The 25099-nt window shown below is 41.5% G+C and overlaps 1 protein-coding gene across 1 annotated transcript in view; it reads right to left on the reverse strand.

Annotated features, from left to right (window-relative positions):
* Positions 1–25099, reverse strand: part of HDAC9 (histone deacetylase 9) — a 416015-nt gene that overhangs the window by 196565 nt on the left and 194351 nt on the right. The window contains 6 exon segments of the mRNA XM_033164888.1: positions 2598–2710; positions 5160–5291; positions 14693–14814; positions 16949–17075; positions 18340–18487; positions 20222–20463. Coding sequence (XP_033020779.1) covers positions 2598–2710; positions 5160–5291; positions 14693–14814; positions 16949–17075; positions 18340–18487; positions 20222–20463 — 884 coding nt within the window.

Raw genomic sequence — 25099 nt, forward strand, 5'->3', positions numbered from 1 at the left:
AGCTAGTGATGAGTGTGATGAAAAATGCCCCTCTCTTTACAGATGTGCTGTAATAAGATTACTAAAGTATAGTACATTTATAGTGAAAAACAGAACACTTGCTACAATAAACTTCCAGAGAGTAACCAGACAAATTATTTTACTGCTTTTCAGTATGTACTGCAGGATAACAAACAATATGTTTAATCTAGACAGGAAATTACCAACATGAACCACAACTCAGTAAAGTCAAAGTACTAAACTGGCTGAAATCCAAGTAATTTGGGCTAAATGGGTTGTATGCAGCTCTGGCTATGTGTCAGTTATTGTATATATTTTTGAGTTACATGCTCCAAATCTAGGCTTTCTGTTGTTCCCCACACACTAAAAGCTTGTGTGCCCCCAAGGCAGTCATATTAAGAAATATTTATATATTCTTCATTTAGTGTTCAATTGGGGGCTCACATTTATATCAGAAATATTTTACTGCTATGCATCACAACTAAGGAAGAGCAAATATGTTAGTTTCAGATTCCAGTCTCAAGTTCAGTTCTCCAAATTTCCACATCAGTGTGTGATCTTTTGTAAAGTCCCCATGAAAATCCACCAGAATTTTAGGGTGAACTGCTCCTGATATTTTTCCTAATGTATAGTTTTGCAAATCAAATTTTCCCAATCTAATGCAAACATTTTGCATGCTATTTTCACTAATATGCATTTTAATGAACATTTTACCCCAATATATGCATTTCTGTACACATTACTTGCATTGTAAAATTCACGGAAGTGCAAATTTAGAAGTATGGCTGTGTTCCAGTTTGCATATTGTTACACAAAGTTTCGTCCTTAAAAGCGAACTGAATCTAATTTCTCCCTCATCTCTGATCATAACGTCTGACTTAAGCATCAGTGGAGTTGTCTAAAACTGCCCTGTCTGCTACTGTGAAGCATTAGACACCAATATTCTTAGATTTCTCATTTAAGGCCCTATTACATATAACAAAATCGCCAAGCTGATCATATGACTTGAGTGCATCCCCACCAAGCTTGACGTATACTGATTTTGTCATAGTTTTCACTTTGCATCCAACTTTCAGCCCAACTCACAGTCAGGATGACATCACCAGCCATCAGCAATAGTGCAGCATGCAAGTTAAGTGAGGAGCTGGCCAGCCACCTGAGCACTTTGCCACATGCCAGAGACTTGTTCATTGTGGTTGTGTGAGCTGCTCTTTGGCTTCATGTGCACAGATTTATATACCATCAGATCATGCTAACACCAAGCATTTCTGGGTTTTTGAATGACCTTCTTGGACATAACAGCTATCCCTAGATCAAGGAAATGGTAGAAAGGGGGAGCATGTGTGTGCATGCGGGTCAGCTGATGATGATGAGTTGTGTCCTCCTCCCCCCCCCCCCCCAGTCCCTTTTGGCTATAACCGCCTTAACTCCCTTTTATATGTAACCCCTCCCATCTACTTTTCCACTTCCAGTCCCTTTCTTCCTTTGTCGTTCTTCTCATGTTTGAGCATTAGGTCAGTGGCATAGCCCTTTTCCAATATCACTCTGGTGAAAACAATGGTGCATATCCAGAGACTAGAGGAATTTGGTCATTTTGATCGGGGAAGGTTAAAACTCGCAACCGGGCTGGCGTACATCCCACAAGACATACAGCTGCTATATATCTTTTAGGATTGTTCACAAGCTCCTCCCACTAACAGGCTCTTGCCCCGCCTTCCACTTTTATAGGCACATCATTCAGCGCCTATATATATTCAGTGCATATAGGCATGTAGGCACCAGTGAATTATGCAGAAGTGTCTCTGCAGGGAAAGTGCATCATTTCACTATTCCATTTGATAATAATGTTTTGGTAGATTTAGGCAATTACTAAATTGGTCTAGCACTCTTCCCCATTCTATTTCTCATTGTCCTTTCTTCCTTTAAAGGGATAGCATGGGGAGAACTGGACCAACCTGTACGGTTGCCAGAGGTTAATGTGCTGATACACGTTTTTGTGTGTGTGCGTGCGCATTTCAAATTTTATTGAATTTTACTGTGTATTTCAATTTTTGTAAGCCACTTTGAAATATTTTTGTCATGAGCAAAAACAAGAGATACACTTCTCAAAATAACAGAAATCAGGAAAATAGAGTTCCGTTGCAGTCTCCAAGCAGTGTTCCCGGTTGCCACTTCTATTGTTATTGCCCACTGGTCTAAAAGAGCTGATCAAGGCAGCTTGAGACAGAGAGCAGGGCTGGTGGTCAGCAGACAATATCCTTAGGAAGCTGATGAGGGTCTCCTGCTGTTGCTGCCCTTCCCCTAGGCCACATCTTCCAGCACTCAAAAGAGCTCAGGGCAGCTGCCCTAGTGATTGACCACAGGGTAACATTACACAGATGGGAAATTTCAGTAGTGACCACCATTGGAGGGTTACCAACCTCCTCCCCTTTATTCCTACGCTAGGTGGAAACGTGTCAGAGAGGAAGGGGACAAGCTAACATGCACATCCCACTGGGTGCCCCCCACTAGGAGGGGCACCAGAGGACTTCATGCCGAGGCCCCCCCCCCAAGCTGGTGAAATGATTCCCAGGCCAATGAAGGGATTCTGGTCTTACCTCAGCTTGGGAATTCATTGGCAACACTGAGGTGTCGTTCTCTGTATTCCCAGCAGGGGCATTACTTGGTGAACTGGGACCTGAAACTGGTGAACTGCTACTGAATGATGATTCTGGGGGTGGAAAGAAGAAGTAAAAATAAGTACACAGAGTATTTAGGAAATATCAGCTACAGCAAACAGCGTATTACCACCACCACCACCACCGCTACTTCCTGCTCTTCCTCTCAAAGGAATATAACATGAGGGAGGGATATAATATAAGACAACCAAGTTCTATTTGCAATCTATCTTTTTATTCACTCTCAGAATCAGTTCCATGATTCTTCCAATAGACAAAGGGCACAATTTATAACTCGGGCAATTCTACCCCCTCTCACTGGTGCCTCAGAGATGGCAAGTTACTCAGCGGCAGGAAAATACTGAAAGGGAGTTACTAATGAGTAAAGGAAAAGGAAGTACCTTTGGCTACATTCTCTGCTGCCTCTGTGAGAGATCAGCATGACAGAGATACTGGACACTCAAAGGTCATAATAACATGTCATCAATTCATGAGGCCTACTGCCATTCCTAGGCTGTTTGGATAAACCCCTGGAGGACTTCAGTTGTGAACCAGCCTTTATATGAGTAACTAATAAAAAACAATACCTCATTGGCAGTGCATCTCTGTCAGTGAACTCTGGGGGAAAGCATGAAGCTTAAAACATCTTAACGTGGCGTTTTCATGGTTATATCTTATTTTGTTTTGATGCAGTACATTTCTGCATGCTTTCTAAAGAATAAAGGGGAGTTTTCACTAATATATCACGCAATTGTTTAAAGATGTGAGCTCCTTTTTGCAGTTGAGGAAAACAACAGTTGCTGAACTTGCATCCATGTGGTCAGTCGGTAAAAAATATCACCCTTGCTATCAATTTTAATGCAAACTTTATAATGAAAAGCAAGTAAAAAGACCAGTTCATTTTCTACTCATTTGTTGTTGCCCATTTTATCTCTCTCTCTCTCTCTTTCATGCCTATTCCTGACATTTTAGGGGTAGTGCAGGCCTCCCTTAAAAAACCCAAAACACTTGTACCTTCAGTTGTAGTACATCTGTGAAATTTACACATTTTTAAATCATATTACAGTGAACCCCAGCATTTCATACAAAGGAATGGATTTTTTTAAAAAACTTATTTGAAAATTTTCTGAACTATACTAAGGATTAAATCTTTTCATTTAAAATAGTTCATTTCCCCTCATCAAACTCAACAACCCTGGCTGTGTATCTTATGGGATGTATTATTAATTTTTCCAGAGGAATAAAGAACAAAGATGACCACTGTTTATTTTGTCCATCTGTCTGAAATGTCACACATTTCAGTTAACACTAGAACCTTTAGAAAAGAACCTTTAGAAAACAACACAGAGCTTAAAAAAAAACAATAACAACAATAAACTGGTGATAACTACTGAAAGATTGTTGATCATTTTCCTAATAAAAGGATGCTTCCTTCTACCACCTAGTTTTGTGCAAACTGATTGTGCAAAAATAAAATAAAATAAGATTTTCATTAACACCAGAAGAATTGAATACATGGAGTTCTCCTCGGCATTAACTTTAAGATATAAGAACTTTTAAGAACTTTAAGATACGTGGGTGGCACTGTGGGTTAAACCACAGACCTAGGGCTTGCCAATCAGAAGGTTGGCGGTTCGAATCCCCGTGATGGGATGAGCTCCCGTTGCTTGGTCCCTGCTCCTGCCAACCTAGCAGTTCGAAAGCACGTCAAAGTGCAAGTAGATAAATAGGTACTGCTCCAGTGGGAAGGTAAACGGCATTTACGTGTGCTGCTCTGGTTCGCCAGAAGCTGTACGCCGGCTCCCTCGGCCAATAACACAAGATGAGTGCCGCAACCCCAGAGTCAGACATGACTGGACGTAATGGTCAGGGGTCCCTTTACCTTTACCTATGTATCATTTGGACGGACTTTTCTAAATTATCTGCATCATCTGATTTAATTTACACAACATAGGGCAAAGAGTAAAGGTAGCCATGCTAGCCTGGAAGAAAAATCCCAAAGTCCTTATTAGGGCAATATCTTTTTGGGTTCGACCAAAACATAAATAGTGTGCAAGCTTTTGAGTTCCCCAGAGCCCTTTACCAGGCTAGATGTTTAAACTTACCAGATGCAAACATGGCTGGTTTGACAAACACCAAAAACCTTTCTTTTCTGCCAGGAGTGGCCAGTGTGGTGGTGTAAAACTGCTCTTCCAACAACAGTGTCATTGTCGCTTCCTGGGACAGTGAGGGAACAGAAAAGGGCAGTGGCCTCACCCCTGCACCATCCCAGGAAGTAGATCCATGGCCCACCAAAACCAGCCTCTCCCTTTACAAGTTTCAACATTTGGCCTGATGAAGAGTTCTGGTGAACTCAAAAGCTTGCACACTACTCTATGACAATTTGGTTGTCTCAATAAAGATATTACTCTAGTATGGACTTATTAAACATGCTTATTTATAAAGATGATATTCCCCACCCCAAAATGCGAACAGGATCTCTCCGGTCCAGTCTTTCATTACCTGTCACCTCAAACAATCTTTTCTTGAAGGAGCAGACGACGGTACCATCCTTTCTCCTGAGTAAAGGGCTGCTTCTCCTTTCCGTCACTTTTTGTTTTAATCTGGAGCGAACTTTTAAGTTGGGCTCGGAGGCTGGGAATGGAGACAATAAAATACATCTTGACGATACAGAAAGCTATAGATGTTAGGAAGTGGGAATAAACAGTTTTTCTCCCTCTTAAGTCATAAGCAAGTTGGCAAGTCAACTGCACTGTAGGATATCAGTTATAAATAGTATTTATTCTTAAGCATGATTTACTCTGAAACTTTTTTTATTGTATTCACCTTCACAACACCCTGTAAGGCAGAGCAACGTTATTTAATGGATGGAGTCTTGGGCTTGACTAGAGGCCACTTACTAAGTTCATGGCAGAGGTAACATATGAACAAAAAAAGGGGGGGGAGAGTCAAAATCCACGATGCTAAATAATGATTTATTTGAAAAATGCCTGATGCATTTCAAGTAATAGCCCTTCATCAGACACAGTGCTATATGCCAACTAACATCATGAGAGATCCCTGTAATCTCAAAGTATCTTCTCATCTTAAAAAATGCTAACAATATGTTTATTATTTCAAATTGTAGGCAGTACGGGACTTGTCATACATACTGCTCCCGGTGTTTCCGTAAGCACCGTTGCAGAGTTGTAAGGCTAGGGTGGGCAGCCTGTGCCCCTCCAGCTGTTGTTGAACTCCTATCAGCTCTAGCCAGTATGCCCCATGGTTGGCGAAGATGGAAGTTGGAGTCCAGCAACATCTGGAGGGCCACAGGTTCTCCATCCCTGCTATAAGGGATGGGTAAATAGGGGACCTACGATAATTTCTCTTGATGTGTTTTTCTTTGGGTTAAAGCATTTGCAAGATGGAGATCTGGCTCTGATCTCTGGTCCCGGGTAACTGGAGTTTAATCTTCCCCCAACATAACCATTTCCCTGACACATTGCATATGCCTGCCCACCAACACCCCCTGCTATTAACTGTGTAGGTGGGGGAGAAGAGGAAAAGGCAATTGGTGGTGGCTACTGGCAATGATGGCTATGCTGTGCCTCTACAGTCAGGGGCAGTGTGCTTCTGAATACCAATTGCTGGAGACAGCAGGAGGGGAGAGGGCTCTTGTGCTTGCACCCTGCTCGCAGGCTTCCCAGAGGCATCTGGTTGGCCACTGTGAAAAGAGGATCCAGGACTCAGTGGCTATTGGCCTGATCCAGTAAGCTCTTCTTATGCTCTTGAATACAATATGAGTACAGTGGTACCTTGGGTTACAGAAGCTTCAGGTTACAAGACACTTCAGGTTACAGACTCTGCTAACCCAGAAATAGTACCTCGGGTTAAGAACTTTGCTTCAGGATGAGAACAGAAATGGCGTGGCGGCAGCGGGAGGCCCCATTAGCTAAAGTGGTACCTCAGGTTAAGAACAGTTTCAGGTTAAGAACGAATTAAGTTCTTAATCCGATGTACCACTGTACTTTTCTTCCACCCTCCCATGGTTAATGCTAACTTCAGGGAGGATTTCAATTGAAGAAACAGCAAGGGAGATGTTACCCGTGACAAGATCCCAATGCCAACTCTCTTCCCCAAAGCTCCTTTTAAGGAAAGAAAACATAATTGGCAGTCTGATCAGATATCTCCTACGTAACACCTAGTTCATCACCTATGAACAGAAATGACCTGTTGAAAGTGCTTCATTTCACCAGTGAAGGTAAAGCAATTCTGTTTTTAATGTTTCCAAAAGAAATACCTGCTCCCTAAGAAAACTTGCCCTATCAGAATGCAAAAGCGCTGCATTATCACCAAGTTGTTTTTCTCTCTCCTTCTCTCTTTCAACCTATAATCCCACCTGACAATAATTACAATTTGCAGTGAAGTCATCTCTGGCTCTGACTCAATTTACTTGTAGGGTTATATTCTATTTATAGGTCTTCGTGTTCCTCCAAATGCTGAAGTTTTCCATATTGGTGCCTGAATGATGGGATGTACTCTTCAGGGCCCGAAGAAAAGGCTCTTCACCATTTCACTAGGGAGAAGTCCCACTTGCCTCTGAATGTGTTTTCATGCCCAGCTGCTTTGATTGCCTTTCTATTTTTAACCACCTCCCCATCGCACTCTGCATTTCAATCAATAGCATAAACACAAGACCGCCTTTCTGCGGAGGACTGAATTTATGCTCCAGCGGAAAAGATAAACTACTTCCATTAAAGATGAAGCATCATTATTTAAATGAAAACTATTTCACAACAGAGGTAGAAATCAGATTCCTACCTCACCCCTTGATGTAAGAAAGGAAAGAAATTAAAAACTTTACCAAATGAGAGAAAACACCTAGAACAGGAGTAAGTAACATGGTGCCCCCACAGATGTTTTTAGACTGTAATCCCCACCATTAGCCATGTTGGCTGGGGATAATGAAAGTCCAGAACATCTGGAGGGCTGCATGTTGCCTTCCCCTGTCCTGAATATGTTCTCGATATACCTAGGACAACTGGGCTAGAATGTAGTATGACTGTTTCAAACAGTGCCTTGGTTTTTGTTTATTTATTGATTGTATATATTGCAGGGAGGCAAACAACAAATGATTTTTTAAAATATAAAAAACCCATTTTAAACAATTCCAATACAGAGGCAGACTGGGAAGAATCTCAATTTAAAATTGAGTAGATCTTCAGTAGATGCTGAAAAGACAACAGAAATTTCTCATGTCTAATATGCAACGGGAGGTGCCACAATGCTAAGCACCAATTCCTATGCTGTGTGGAATGGACCTCCCAATAAGATGGCATCTTCAGGTGGCCCTCACCTGCACAGTGATGGACTGGGTATAGAAGGGGTGAGATAAACTTTCAGTTATCCTGCTTCCAATCTGTATTGGGCTTCATACATCAAAACCATCACCTTGAACCTAACCATGACCTTGATTTGGGGAGGAGGGCATCTGCAACATGGAAAAGTTGACAGTAGAGGCCCACAAATATCTTTGTCCTCTCCATTGTCTGGTATGTGTAAAAGGCTGGGGGATTGAAACAGGGATTTCTCTTATTTGTGCTGGGAAATGCTTTATAAAGATTGGATTCTGACAGATAACAGGCTATCGTTCTCATAAGCAACAAAATAGTTATTTGTATCAATATGATTTGCTCCAATTGTAGATCATTACTTACTTAATGAACCTCATCAGGAAGCATGAGAAGGTATACTATTTAACTGGTGTACTGTACAGTGGTGCCTCTCAAGACGAAATTAATTTGTTCCGCGAGTGTTGTCATATAGCGAAAATTTCGTCTTGCGAAGCACGGTCGGAGGAAGCGCGGTTTTACGGGGGGGATCGCAAAACGTTTTTGCTTTGCGAGTCACGGCCATAGGAAAATTCGTCTTGTGAGTCACCCTTTCGTTAGCGAATGCCTATCGTCTAGCGGGGCATTCGTCTTGAGAGGTACCACTGTACAAATAAGAATTCTGAAAACTGTAGTTTATTAAGGGTGCAGAGAATTTTAGCTCTATGAGGGAGAAACTACAGCTCCCTGGATTCTTTGAGGGTGCAGACTGTGCTTTGGATATATCTAGTCATAGCAAGCAAGTCCTTTATCTCCAGGCCATACGCTCATATATAAGAAACTAGAGTTTCGGAAACCAACCTTTTGTCATTACTTAAGATAATAGTAAATGCCTAATAAAGGTTTGATAAGTAGTACTTAAGATAATATTATAAATGAAACATTTAGCCTGTAGGCTGTACTTAAAAAAAATAGAGCCATAAATGTCCAAATTACTAAATTTGGCCATGGCACTTTTTATTGTGATAATCCCCAATTGCATGTCAAGGACCCGATCCCTCCCCCGGAGAAATAAGACACAAGACACCATATGTAAGGTTCAAATGGGAAATAAATGGCCACAACTTTATTGGTTACGGATGTTGAGCGGTATTGGCTTAGGCATTGGATCAGCCGACTATATCAGACTCCAGCACGTCGTGCTGGCAGTCAGGGAAGGGTTAACTACGATGGATGAGCCCCTGCTGCTGCACATCAGCTAGGGACTCACCCTGCGATCACCGGCCTGGGGCGTGCCTGGGGCCCTCACCTTCCACGGCTCTGGACAGTGGCCACGCCCCACCGAACTCCTTTATAGGGAGCAGGAAGCAAGAGGCCGAGCCCTGGGAGCATCCTGCTTAAGTGCAGCAGGCACGCCCAAAGCCGCCGCGCCAGTTGGCCGGCTGCCTGGGCACCGCGCCCAGGGCTCTGCCAATCTGTGCCAGGGGATTACCCCATCCCCTGAGCATGTGCAGGGCTCGTGTTACCTGCCTGCAACCCCCCCTCCTTCTTATGGGCGGAAGGGGCATTTCTCAATGATACCATAATTTGTGACAATATATTTAAGAAAGGTGATATGAGTACAGAACTTTGTGGTACATCCAGGGGGTGGGGACCACAACTGGTGTAAAAAAAAAAAGTTGCCTGTTGTCGTTTGTTTTGTTTGGAAAGTGCAACACTGTTATCTGCATAATGAGACCCATTATGGCATAATGAAGCTAGGTTTGAATGCCCACTCAGCCATGAAGCTTCTCTAGTGACCTTGGGTCAGGGCAGCGCAACCCACCTCACAAGGTTAGCAGGCTAAATTGAGGGAGGTATGTTGTCTTTGGCTCCTTGTAGATAAAGGTGGGGCATGAGTATATTAAATATAAGAAAGGCTAGGGGGGAAGGAAAAAATGCAACCTCTTCATAGAACCTGAGGATTTGCCTCACTAAGAAAGTTGATTAAAATAAGCTCACGTTAAGATTTGGTCCTTTCTATCTGGAGTTATAACAACAACAAAACTTAATTAGCTTCATACACAATGTAAAACCTTCCATCTGGTAGAGTAATTTAGCAGAATTAATTGTATGCCACCATAAGTCAATGAGACACTGAGGAAAACCATTGAAATGCTATTTCCTTTCCTTTGGAAGGGAATTATGTACAATTTCGGCATGATTTGCATTGCTAACAGTGAAATCCAACTGGGAGGAATCACTCTCATTTATATTACTTTCCCATGAGAAAATCAAGAGAGAACTATAAAGCTAGTGCTGTTATTCATAAATAGCTCTGAAATACTTAGAGCACTCGGCTTTAGCCAAGACATGCTACTTGGCAGCAAGAACCTCTAATCACAGGCCTGATCACATATCCAATGTTAAGTGTGCTTCTTGGTAACTTCAAATGTATCTTTGTTCAATAACCTAAATAATCTGTTTTAGAGGTCTTGACTACTATGGCTACAACTATGAAGTCCCAGGGCTTCCTGCACTCTCAGAGTGGTGGGAGTTTTTATTGTAGAGTGGGAATACTCCTTCATGGGCCAGTTTGTATAAGTAAAATGAGATTCTCCTGGTTCTCATGTAGCTTTATGGAGATTTGGGGTTGCATCGTTCACTAGTCCTGCATCTACCTTTCTTTTTGCAGATCTGTCACAGTGATTCATCAGAACCTCAAATTATGCAGTTTCCTGAAAGGAGGAAGTTGATCATTTCCCCACCTGACCCAGTGAAGAGTAATTAGCAAGCTGCATGCTGGCCTCACATTGGAGGAATCACTATTGTTCACTAATGCTAGTAGTATCATGAGGAATTAACTGGAGAACCTACAACAGCCTCTCCCAACCTGGTTCCTTCCAGAGGTTTTGGACTACAACCCCCATCGGCCTGAGCCGTCATGGCCAATGGTCAGGAATTATGAGAATTGTAGTTGAAAACCTTTGGAGGGCATGAAGCTGCAGAAGGCTGGCTAGCAACATGTGGGAATATGTGCTACCAATGGGTGCAGTTTGACCAGCAGAACGGGAATGGGGGGAAATGCAGAACAAGCATGTATTCCATATTAGCCAAGAATATGCAAAGTTGTTTTGAGTCCCCCCCCCCAAAAAAGGAGACTAATTATTAGACACTGCCTGGGAAGAAGAAATCTAAGGCAAATGTATAAATCTGATTCTCAACTCTGCAATATTTCACCAGGCACTTGAGAAGAGAGTTCAATGTTTTCAGAGAATGCCTTCTTATTATGACCTCCACTATTCTAACCATATAAAAATCAATCTCAAGTTACACTATGTTTCTAAACAATCAGTATTTTTTGGCATTTTATACAACGGGAATTTGTCATTTTATACAATGGGAATGCTACCTATGATGTAAGCGAGCTTTGTACTGTACAGACTGAGTGCCGGTTCTGATATAACGCTTAGTACATTTTATCTGTGGGATATGTGAGCAATGCAATTTCATCCTTTCTGGATTCAAATGCCCATTTTGCCTTCCAACCACACACACTAAGTGTGGGGAAGCTTTGGCCCTCCATATTTCACTGAACTACAACACCCATCGCTCCAGGCTATCGGTCATGTTTACTGGGGCTGGACCTGTAGCTAACCCCTACATCTGGTCCCCAAGTAGTCCTCCTTAGCCTCAAAACCATATTCAGATGGGTACCCTTGATTCACTTTATACACTCAGGCCAACCAGAAGCACTCCTGTCTGTGCTCTAGAGGAGTTCTGAAACAGGCCTAGCCAGCATAATTAGTTGCAGCAGCAGCTGGTGTGCTAGGGTGGAGCTATGGAGCTGTCCTCCTGGCACTGGCTTCCCTGTATCTTGCCTGGACATGATTGGGCAGAGCAAGGGGTTGGTTAGGTAAGGACTGTGCACACACACCAGCAGAGCCAACTCAGTGCTCCCAACAGTGTGTCTAGCTGTCCTTCCCACTCCATCTCCATCTCCATCTCCATCTCCATCTCCATCTCCATCTCCATCTCCATCTCGGTAAGCGGTAGCTTTGTTGAGCCTGGGATAGCTCTGCCCCACTACACAATCCACTTTTTGTCTCCCAGCCTAACTCCCCTCTTCTTCTCATCAACAGAGCAATACTTTTTACTGAGATTGCATAGACAGGCCAAACTGAGTCAAAAGATTGCTAACCTATCCATCCCATCTCCTCTCTTACAGTTTCTCTTACAGTTTGTGTGAGATATATATATATATACACACACACACACACACACACACACACACACACACACTATTCATTTAGAAAGCAACTGGATGGAGTCCTTAACCAAACTTTCTAAATAATCAGCTTTTTTCAATCCAAATATACAGCTGTGAACTCAGAACCAGTTTGACAGTTGTGTATTAATGTTTAATTTAACAGTTGTGATAGGTAAGAATCCCTGTCGTCGTCCCGCCCCAAGCCTACAGACAAAACAAAAGCTAATGCCTATGAAGCAGCAGTCTCAAAATTGGATTAAAACATCACACAGTCAGCATCAACAAACCTGCTGGCTAAGAACGAGTATCTCTGACCATTCATAGCTCAAGAACAGGGAAAGGAGGGAGAGGAAAGACCACTTCTTGTGACAAAGGTCAAACATTTGCGGGCAAAGAACCTGTCTATACATATGAGTGGTTCATGGGACAGCTTTGTCTGGTATGGTCCCAGGAGGATGTCGTAGGCTCCAGAATGTCCCTTTTGCCTAAGGGATAGCCCCATAGCCATCCTGATCAGTTTAGGGTCATTTCACTCGTGTCATCCTGGTTCCTGTTGCTTTCCCCCCTAAAACTGTTAGGCAATCATTGGGAGCTTTGTGAATATGTAGCTGAGGGCAGAAATTAGGACCACTTCAATTAGGGGCCCTGCGTTGCTTACTTAAACAGGATACATACAATACACGAACCGATTCTTAGAGATGCAGTAAAACAAAATGGGAATTTTCCTAACACATAGCTCACTGTACTGATGTTCTGCCTATGCTTTCTTTTTTTAGTTTGAAAACCTGTCACATAAACAGAAGAACAGAAGTGACCAAAAATGAGATCAGCTCATTATTCATCTGTGTATGTCATATGTTGTGTTTCAAAAAGAGCCTCGTAGTTGTGCGTTTTCTCTGTAGCTGACGTATGGTGTGCCCAAATATTTGGAATAATGTATAGAAAACATCTGGCTTTAATTATATTGTAGCCCTCTTAGGCAGACAATGAGAATTGAATTAAGGAATATTTATAAACCCCCACAGAGATGTAAAAGTATTAACAGCTGCACCAGAACAATACTGTTAAAATGTTTGAAAATGTTTGGCCTTACCAATCAACAATTTTACACCTCATAAATATCAATAATGCTTTTTTTAAAAAAGAGAAATACATTTTTTTAAAAAGGGTGGAGGGGGAATTTAAATGTCCAAACTGTAGTATAATCCAGGCAAAAATAACATGTTTATATATTATATTGGGACTGGAGAAAAGATAATTGAAATAGCATTCTTTGGGCTGAACCCCTTCATTTTTACATATATAATCAGCATTTTAGTGTCAATTTCTCCTAATAAACACATTCTTTTATGTAAATTGAATAATAAACACATTTTACAAACAATATTCTCAAATAAAATGCATTTTTGTATGTTTTCCCCAATATATGTGTTTTGTACACCTCCCCCCTCCCCACAAATATTCATTTTTGTATAAATTCTTTGTTTGAAGAACTGCATTGCAAAATTCATAGAAGTGTGAATTTTGAAATATATCTGCATTTGGGGGAGGGCAGTGACAAAATCAGAGCTGCACAGGCACACTAGTGGAATTGGCTCTGCCCTTGTGTATACACAACCCTGACCCCCTTGCTCCACCCCAACCATATCCAGGAAGCTGCAGCAACACCGGTGTCAGGAGAGTAGCCCTACTCCACCACACCAGCTAGCAAAATACTGGATTTGTAGGTTACGTCCAGTGCAGAACTGCTACTTTTGCCCCATTTTTCTTCATTGCTAGACCAAAAAAATCAGAAAGTCTTGCTCAGGGGTAGGCAACCTAAGGCCCGGGGGCTGGATGCGGCCCAATCACATTCTCAATCCGGTCCGAGGATGGTCTGGGAATCAGTGTGTTTTTACATGAGTAGAATGTGTCCTTTTATTTAAAATGCATCTCTGGGTTATTTGTGGGGCATAGGAATTCGTTCATTCCCCCCCCCTTCAAAATATAGTCCGGCCCACGGCTGAAAAAGGCTGCTGACCCCTGGTCTTGCTAATCTCCTCTATGCATTTGAAACACAAGCAACAACTGCCTTTGAACATTTAGTGTGAGTAATTCATACCATGCACACACAATATAGAAGCACACGGTTGAAATACTTAAATTTATGAACAGAAGAACATTTATGGGGCAATGGAGCTCACCTTGGGTTGCACCTGGACATTACAAGCCTTTTTGAGCTACTCGTTCAAAGTTTATCAGCCCTTCTAATGCAAATATGCAACAGAATACAAAAGCGAAATTAATGGTATGCAATGTTCTCATTAGAAGGTGGTTTAAATTTTAGCTTTGTCAGTGAATATATCCCAGATAACTTTGATATTGGATGTTCCTTTATGTTCACATTGTATCCGAAGGTCAAATTAAGCTTCATATCAGTTAAAAAAATGTTTGAGGCAGAACCGAGCTGGAATTTAAGGTAAGTTTATTATACTCACCGGTTTTTCGAAGTGGGAAATCATCCTTGGCCTCTTGTGCTCCTGGTAACATGTATTTGTAGGAAGGGGATGTTCCACTAAGGGGAGGAGAACTTTGATCCAATGAGGTATGGTGGGCAGCCCTACAGAAGACGCAGAGGGTCACTGCAATGTCTGATGTTTTGTGAATTAACAATTTATACATCCAAGTTACAGAAAATGTTAAAGCTATAGATGCAGCTTGACTCTTCCAAGTGTACAAAAAGCCTATGGGGCACACATAGTTATGGGGCACACGTAGTTAACAGTAAGTTATGGACTGCTCAGACTTCACAATCATTTTTCTCTGGGTAATTCATAATAAAGAAGTGTCATGGCAGTGCAGATAAAATTTGCCATTGCACTAGTCATTTCAGTATCATTAATAGAGACTGACTCATGTATGCTGCATGTATATGTCAAGATTTTCACCTGGCACCTTCATTACGTATCTTTAGGCACTGGGCAAAAACATCTCACTTCAGCAAGACCTTTGGCTGATTAACATTAAATGTGTTTGTTGGCGTGGGCTTAGTCGTTTGTTTTGTTCTTCTTGTTGTTCTTATTATATACTTCATATTCTCATTTTATGTTGGTATACAACATAAGGGTGGTATACAAATTGAATTTTTTAAAAAAATAAAGTATTGTTTTCCTTTAGTCAAGGGACAAAACAAATTCCTACCAAGAAAAAGAAAGTCCAGGTCCCCTATTTGATGTGAAATATCTGCTTATGAGAAACCTCTTTTTGACAACTGAGCATAAAAAAATAGTAATACTTGCTGACATTCTCTATGTACCTAACCTGATGCTCTACTTAGTAAAAATGTCGGTTCCTTTGGCCTGAAGTGAGATGAGTTGCATTTGACTAGATTTAACCATCCAAGGTTTTTACCTAGCTTTACCTACTTAGTATTCCACCAATCTAACTCAAACTTTTCTTTATATGAAAAAGGTAGTGAATACATTTTAGAGTCAAGGAGCAGCCTAATTTATTCTGGTCTTCAGTCAAAGATTAATCAAGAAACTCATTTATAGTTGAAATGAGAACCGGTCCCCCCCCCCCCAAATTCTATTCCATTTATCCTATTAAGGTGTAGAATAAAACACCCATTTTCATTTTTCTCAATAATCAGCACAAGAATATCAATCTGAATGCCTTGCTTGGCATTTTGAACAACAACAAAAATCATCTGACTATTGTAATGAACTTTTCAGGAAAAAATGGCATAAGCTAAAAGCAAATTCAAAGCCTCAAGATTGCGCAAGGATATATGAGCAAAAATAGTGAATCTCAGTCCTGTTGATGGGAACAAGTGGTAGATTGTGTAATTTGATCCTGAATGTGGTCATTTTGGTTAAACACAGCTGTTTACATTGGTTACAAAACTAAAGAGTGTTGGCATATGTGAAATTCAATAGGGAAATATGTCTCCCTATTGCTTTTATCAAGCCCTATTCGATACTAATGATACTTCCACAAATTAAATACTTCTAATAAGCTTAAGGGGGGGGCGCTTTATGCTGTCACTATTTTGTGGGAAGATCTGAGGTTTGAATTTATTACTCCACTCTTACTCACTATCCCAGGCCGTCCATCTGCGAATACGTTGTTTTTTTCTCTTATCTGATCAAAATGAGCTGACAACAACAAATGTTGCTAGATTTATTGAGGGTGCAATGAGATTAAGGGCCACTATTTGAATGACATTCATAACCATTTGATCAATCTTTTTAACTACTATTGTTTTTAATTGTACATTGTGTATCTTTTGTTGCAATGGCTGTTGGCTATGCGAATAAAGTTTTCATTTTGTGGGAAGTACAGTATTCAATCGCATACCAGAAATTTAGTTTTCTACAATCCAAGTGGATTAGAGCACTCTGTTGCCCTAGTGCAACGAATCCACTTAAACAGACTTTTTGTGGTTGGGAACGTGATGGGAATATACTCTGAAAAGTGTAGGAAGAATGAACAATTGACAGGGAAGACGTGTAACACCTTGCAAGCAAATCAGGATGAACGCTAAGTAAACAAGGGGTCTGGTGGATCTATCTGTTAGGTTTTTATAAGTAAAGTCAATATCCAGCAGAGGCACATTGGCCCTTAGGATGCAAAGACGATGATATGCAACATCTTTCTCAGTTTGCTATCATTTCGGAATGTGGAACTTTTAAAACTTGCTTCTCCACTTTACTGGATGGGGAGGGTTCAAGATAGCAGAAGGCTAAACATACGTGTACCAGAGCTTGGGGTGCCGGCTAACGGAATGATTCTTCCCATTGGCTGGAGAGTCTTTCGTTGCAGATTTACTCAATAGAAACTCTTGAAGTTTCTGCTTCACTTCTGTACTGGCCACTGCTCCTAAAAGAAATAGTTTCCTCATGTTTCCAATTGTATAGAGTGTCCAGAATTCATTTTTTTTTTTTTTAGAAAAAACAGATGCACATACACAAGCAACAGTTTTGCTACCAAAAAAAATGTGAATATGAGTGTCAGACAATAGTTGTATCAAATAATGCCTTTCCCCTGATTTCCTTTCTTCAGAGAAGATGTCAAATACTGCAGTCATTAGAGAAAAATGAGATCCTGGGTACTTAATTTTTTATTATGGATAGTTTTTGAAAGCACAGTATAAACTAGGGGGACACATGCTGAAACGTGTGTCGTTGTGATCACTGAAGTAATACAGGTCTCTGAGAACCTTGTTTCAAAACTTTGAACACAGAATTATGCCACTGCTAAATGTATATAATTTCCCATATAAGCTAAAAGCATATTTAAAGGATGTCACAACATTCTCTATTTTGCTAAATCTTAGTACGCACTTTATTATCAATGAGAAATTCCAGGGGGATAATGAATACATTTGGTGTTTATAAATTGTTGCCCCATGTAAATAATATTTTTGAAGCACCGAAACAGCTTAGTTTTCACTGCCTTTCCATTTGTGAAGGGAAATATATGTATCTACCTCCCCCTAGTGAGTATCACATTCCAGTAATGCCGTTTCTTTTTTTGAATTTATTTGCCTAGAAGCCACAGTAATAGAAGACTGTCAATTTAAATCAACATGCCCTATCTATCTATCTATCTTATCTAGATTTCCATACAAATATTAGCAATGCAATTAATAGGGATGATTTTGGATTTTAATGGAACACACAAAGCAGGCAGTTCCAGACTGTTGCTATTTTGGGGTGGGATTCAATCAAATTGTGGCAAATTTAGGTTGCACATTTATAATTGTTTGAGAGGTCCTGCACAACAAACCCACGGGAGATTGGACTTTTAGAATTAAGAAACACGATGGGGAAATGCACTGGGAAGTATGGGATAACACTTGCTTTGGTGCAACATCCTCTAGCCTCCCCACAAACAAATTGGAACGAATGCTCATTAAACAGCCAGCATTGTCTAATCTCCCTGCAAACAAATCAGGATAAACGCTCAATAAACAAATCACTAGGAAGTGCCCTGGACCTGAATAGAATTATATTGCCAGACCATATTTTTATATATGCAGTCATTTACTGGAGGGGCAGTGGTGGTGGAGGAGGCAATAGTGAGCAAGCCAAAAGAAGTTAGATGGTGTTTTTCAACCGGACCTTGGCTGAACAGATCTTACTTTCGCGGCTTCTTTCTTTGCTTCTGATTGGAGGAAGCTGCTCCCTGTGGTGCCTTTCCAGTTCCTGTTCTTGCCTTTGTTGCTCCAGTTTCTGCTCTTTCTCAATGAGTTCTTGCTGTTGCTTGATGGCTAAGAGTTCCTGTTGTAACTTGCAAAAGAAGACATAGTCATAAGAAAGTATAGTCTTAAGGCTGGAGGTGGTCATGCCAAGCCTCCACCCTGCTTGCAGTCCGTGTTCCTATAGCAAACAAAATCATCTGTGCATTAGTCCCTTTGAAAGCTACAGGAATTACTTTCTCCAGGACTAACTTGTCCCACTGATTTCAAGTGAATTCATAGTTGGATTGTATCTGTGCTCACTCAGAAGCACTCAACCAATTTCACCAGGACTTACTCCCAAGTAAATCATGAATATACTTGATGGCAGTATATATCATTGTTAAGTGAGCACTCCTGAATGTGGTGGTGGTCCCTGATGACCAGGGTGGAAGGTGGTGGTGGTGAGCAGATTATTTATTCTTGCTGTACCAACTCTCAGGCTGGTGCAGTAGAGGGTCTTCACTGGGCCTCTTGCTAGGAAATGGTCTGACGTTGGATCCAGTGGATCTGCCAACAGTCCTGCTCTGCTGCACACCCACCATATCCCATTTCATGGCCATATGACAGCTACCATTAATGGAAGACACTGCCAGCAGTAGAGTGTGCCCCACCATGCATTCGGTGGGCTCAGCAGGAACTTCCATAGCTGCAGAGCCCACCAGAGGCATCTCTGCTGAATCTTAACATCTGCCAGCAGCACACATTATGGGACAGGATTGCTGCACCCCTTTAGCTGGATCAGGGCCAAAAGAAAAGTAATTTCCTTCTTTGCTTTCAGATTTCTTTTGCTCTTCCAGTCCAGTGTTCTGTTTTTTCTATTTTCAAGAAAAGTGCCATAAAATGTGACACAGCTCAATAATTACTGTTTTCTTAGTGTTTTAATCTCCATATAACCAGATTTTTCTTTTGTAAGCACATTTTTTGGTGCTATTTTTGCACATTTGCCATTGTGACCAAAGGCTCTTTTTGCTCTTCTCACACACCAAGCAAAGAGCAATTATTTCATGCCCAGCTAATCACAGCTCTGAAGCACCGTGAGCTACAGATGGAGGCTATAAGCACAAGAGGCAAAAGCCCACCTTCGACTTTCTTGCATTGCTTAAGCAAAAACCCCTATTTAATTTTTCATTCTCTTCAGCAGAGCTAACTTAAAAAGATCACATTAACTGTTTCCATTTTAACAGGCGCAGAGTCAGGCCAAAACTAACAAGCATTTTACAAAGAGGCTCGCCAAAGCTAACACAATTAGGGGCTAAACACAACTGGATGCCTTTGGTGACTCTTCTGAAGATCTCACCTTTATTTTTGGAGTTGTACCTTTTACAAATCTGGCTGAATTTCTGGATGCAGATAGTACAGTGCAAAATATGGCCACGTGTCTTAAAGAAGGTCTTCTGTGCATACCTGTCTGAATCGATCTGTGACCCCATACATAAGCAAAGAGAAGGAAACAATGCACTTCTAAAGCAGATTGATACGGCTCTCAATGTGTTCACTAATTGGCTGGAACGTTTTCAGAACATTCCAATTTGGAATACTGTGCATTTCTGCAAAATACATGAATTTCAGATGGCTCCCTCTGTTGTGCACCCCTGCAAACATTTTTATAAACACATTTGGAGGAATATCCACATGCTAACAAATGTGTGCTTTCACCACATGCGCCGCTCATATAGCTGAAGCTACATTCTGCTGTATGGCATCCCAAGAGACAACGCCCTCAAGTCTTTGAACATTTAGCTTGTTATGGTGCAATCTGGGAAGAGAAGAAACATGTTGCTACCTTTATGTGTTCCTGGATCTGGGCTTGGTGCTGTCGCGTCAGGTTCTCGTGTTGCTTTTGAAACTCTGCTATAAGGAGCTGTTTCTGAATTTGCTGCTGCTGCTGGATCAGGAGCAGTTCCTGCTGTAGCTGCTTTTCACGTATCATTGGGTCCACCATGGGAACCATCATCCTGAGATCTGTCCGCAGGTCTAATGGCGTGATAGGTTCTAATCCCACAGGAACTTCTGACTTCACATCCACTGATATACAAGGGGTGGGATGGGGAACAGAAAGGGTAGGGGGGAGGGAGGGGAAAGATCAGATAGGAGTTTTATAAAATCATGATATTTGCCATTCATCAGCTATTGTTAGGTCATACAGCCTGTTGAATGTCACCTTTTGGCGGCAATAGAAACAGGACGTCAGCATTTCTTTCCATGGCCAGCTTGGAGAGGGCAAGGGATGACTCACTGAGGATTATCTGTGGTAATGAAAGTATTTGAGAGACTAGTGCTGGCCTACTTGAAAGACGTTACTGATCCCTTGCTGGATCCTCTGCAATTTGCTTATCGAGCTAATAGGTCAGTAGATGATACAATCAACATGGCATTGCACTACATCCTGCAACACCTGGATTCCTTGCGGACCTATGTACGAGTTCTGTTTGTGGACTTTAGCTCAGCTTTTAATACTATTGTACCATCTAAATTGTTTTCTAAATTAATTCATCTCAATGTACCTGCCCCTGTTTGCCGATGGATATACAGCTTTTTAACGGACAGGAGGCAGCAGGTGAGGTTGGGGAAAATTATATCGAGCAACAATACCATCAATACCGGTGCTCCCCAGGGGTGTGTCCTTTCCCCACTTCTTTTCTCTCTATACACAAATGAATGTACCTCAACTGATCCATCGGTTAAGATCTTGAAATTTGCTGATGACACAACAGTTATTGGGCTTATCCAGGAGGACGATGAATCTGTGTATAGGCAGGAAGTAGACCATCTTGTTTCGTGGTGCACCGAAAATAATTTGGTACTAAATATCCAAAAGACAGTAGAAATGGTAATTGATTTCAGAAGGCACTCTTCTGTTCTGCCACCACTTTCCATTCTTGGTAACATGGTTGTAATAGTAGAGTCCTTTAAGTTCCTGGGCTCCATAATTTCTTATAACTTAAATTGGTCAAGCAACATCAATAGTATTATTAAAAAGGTACACCAGAGGCTGTATTTCCTGCGTCAACTAAGGAAATTTAAATTGTCCCAGGAAGTGTTGATTCAATTCTACAGAGGCATCATTGAAACTGTTCTCTGTAATTCTATAACAGCTTGGTACGGTACAGCCTCTAAGAGAGACAAGAAAAAGCTCCAACGAGCTGTAAGAATTGCAGAAAGGGTAATTGGTGTTAGCTTGCCTTCAATAGAGACAATTTATGCTACCCGAGTAAGGAAGAGAGCAGAGAGAATTGTAGCAGATCCTTTACATCCCGGTCATCATCTGCTTGATTTACTTCCATCTGGACGTCGCTACAGGACTTCATATACAAAATCGGCCAGGCACAAGAATAGTTTTTTCCCTTGTGCCATTAAATTGTTAAATTCGTAGTTGTATAGCTTAAGGGGAGGTAAAATATGGGTGGGGTTTCTTTACTTCTTTGTATTGTGAGAGGAACAGTGTCTGTATGTTTACATTGCAATGTAGCCGAAACAAATTCCAAGTATGTTGGAAAATGTACTTGGCCAATAATAAATTATTCCTATTCCTATTCCTATCCTTTGTGAGCACTAACAAGGCATGCTGTCAAATCACCACTGGTTTTCAGAAGAATATAGGTTGCTATTTAACGCAGGAAGCTACTTATACCAAGCTGACCTTTAGTCCATCTGGCTCAATATTGTCCATTCTGACAGTGATTCTGCAGAGTTTCAAGCAGGGATCTTTCTCTACCATGCCTGGTGATGAGAGGGATAGCATGAACCTTCTTCATGCACTGGACTACTGAGCCACAGATCCTTCCTGTGATGGTTGCTGCAAGGCGAACAGACAAGTGCTCAGCCCCCCCAAGTGGTGACACACGCAGAGATGCAACAGGAATAACCCCTCTTCTGGAGTCCTCCTGCTCCATTTCTGAATGTGGAATGATTGAATGCTTAATGATAACAATTGCAGAGATTGGGAAGAATTACCAGACCCAGCCAGAGACTGACTGGAAGAAGGTAAGGCCAGAAAAGTAAATCATACAGAATAAATTTATAATAAAAATAATTTTATTATTTGTCCCAGCCCATCTGATTGGGTTCCCCCAGCCAGCCTGGGTGGCTCCAGGGGGACATCCTTCTTGGTGGGTAGGGACCTTTGTGGGCTCCTGGGTGCCTTTCATTACTTCGCAGCTCAGTGCTTTGCTCATGCTTTGCACATGAAACATCCCAGCTTCAAGCCCTGGGAGGGCTGAAACTGCTCCTATCAGTGTTGACAAGACTCATCAATGGCCTGAGTCCAGCTTGCTAAATTGATCCCAATCTCTCTGTTTGGGATTGCTACTGCAATACTCCTTGGCACCTCTGGAGGCAATAATGAGAAGAGAAATGAGGAAACATTTACAAGGCATAAACCCATTACTTGTCAGGATTAATTCATTTCTGGATTTCAGAATTTGGTGCTGTATTTCCAGTGGCAGAGAAGGGATTTATTGTCAGAATGAGAATTTCAGCATGGCTTCCAAGACTAAATGAAGTTTGAAATATTCGCCTTTCATTCCCACCCACCCAACTTTTGGCATCCCTGCCAAACTTCTTCCTGCAGGTTTTTCTACAGTCCAGAATATGCCCAAAAAACTGAAAGAAGAAGGCAACAGGAAATTTAAGACTCTTTGTCAGTATCACCTTTTGTTTCTAGAAGGCAATGGGAACCATGGCTTTGCGAAACAGGTTATTTGGTGATGGGGTATGTGTGGATGCTCCCATCTTTAGGTGTGGTTGACAGCAGGGTCCTCTCATAGTGCTATGGTGTGGGAACTGGGAGCTCTGACAACCATTATAAAACCAGGGGGAGAGCCAACATATGGGTTATTTTGGGGCAGCCCTTAAGAGTCCCCTAAAACGCCATTTAATGCAGCAGCACCAGAGTCACAGAACATAACAAATGCCCATTGTTTTACAGAATGCAGTTCCAGAATCCCCCAAAGTTTCTGGCACTTTCTCCTGGCAGCTGGAAAACATATGAATTCATACTCTTTAGAATTTTGTGCATTGTTTTCACAGAGATGAACTCTTCTCTTGTGAGCAGAATAAGGCCCATGGTGCACAATACATCCAGTAGAGGGCAGGAGCAGCTAACTATACCAGACAGTTGTTTTAAAAAACTAAACTATGAGTTAGTCTCTTTGGCCAGATCCTTATATCAGAAGTATGTGCATGTGGGCATTGGAAGAATATCCTATCCCTTAAAATCAACATCCCCTTTCTTTGTTTCGCTCACTTTTCTTTCACTGCCACAGTTCAATACAAGGAAAGCGGAGCACCATATAAACATAATATTAATGCTCTGGCTCTTCAAAAAGAAACGCGCAGCATAAATGCAAGGCTCTTTTTAAAAAGAAAAATGCTTGCATACATATTTTTAGGCCTATGAGCCACTTGGGAATGTTTTAGCCTAAGGGAAGAACATATGGATGATGGAAGATGCTGAGTCTCTCTTACATTTTTCTTTCAACAAACAACTATCAAACACAGTTATCGGTTTTCTCTCTTCTTCAACTTCCAGAAACAGCTATCGTGAACCTCAAGGCATAGTTTATGTACCAAGCATTTTTAAACCTGCCAGAAGGATATTGCCCAACTCCTGGCTTTTGTTCTGAGGCAAAATTGCAGAGAAGGAGAAAAGAAATCACCCTTAAGTTACAAAAACTACCCTTGATTATAAATAATTGTCCCAGACCAAGAGAAAAGCGGACAGCGAGATCCCAGCCCTTTCATCCAATTTATTCTGCAGCAACCCACATTCCATTTGTCTAGACTAAATATAGCAGCGTTTATACAAGAAATCAATAGTGCTTGGAGAGCGAGCGGAGCAAAGGCATGAATATTTCATCAAACTCACAGAGAAATGGCAATCAGCAAACTGACAGCTCAGTGGAGGCTGACTCCTCAGGCCCTCCAGATAAGTCTTTGTTATTTGGCAATGGCTCATCCCCTTCAAGCCACTGCCTTATCACAGGCGCTTGTCTATTTTTAGCATTAATTGCATTGTAGGTGACAAAGGCTTATCATGTTTAAAGTGGAGAGATGGATTTTCTTCTATCCATTGTGCCACATAATAAGCCTCACTGGGGACAATAAAAGATGCCAGAGCTGAGCAAAAAAAAAAAAAAAAAACCCAAACCCCCAGCTCCCCAGGACTGCCTGCAAGTCTGCGAAGGTTGAAACGTTCCCAATATTGACAACAGGAAAAAAGTATTCAAGCCCAAAATAGAACAAAGACACACACCTGTGAGCATGGGGAACAAATCCTGCCGTAAAGGCAGGCCACATATTTTCATGGAGCTACAATGGATCTCTTTAAAAACAAAACTGTCACATGATGACTGCAAGGTGTAGTAGCATTTATTTGGCCTTGTTCCTTCTTTTTCTAGGACCAATGTTTTATAGGCTTGTTTCTAACACCACAAGTCCCAAACAGCCAACCCCCTTGGTGTCTACATACTTAGGAACATAGGAAACAGCCTTATACGGAATCAGACGATTGGTCCATCTAGCTCAATATTGTCTCCAGTGATTGGCAGCTGCTCTCCAGGGTTTCAGACAGGGATCTCTCCCGGCTCTACTTGGAGATGGCGGGAATTGAACATGCAAGGAAGATGCTCTACCACTGACCTATGGTGATAAGCAACTGCCC

The sequence above is a fragment of the Lacerta agilis genome, chromosome 12 (genome assembly GCF_009819535.1).
Source record: "Lacerta agilis isolate rLacAgi1 chromosome 12, rLacAgi1.pri, whole genome shotgun sequence".
NCBI classification, from domain to species: Eukaryota; Metazoa; Chordata; class Lepidosauria; order Squamata; family Lacertidae; genus Lacerta; species Lacerta agilis.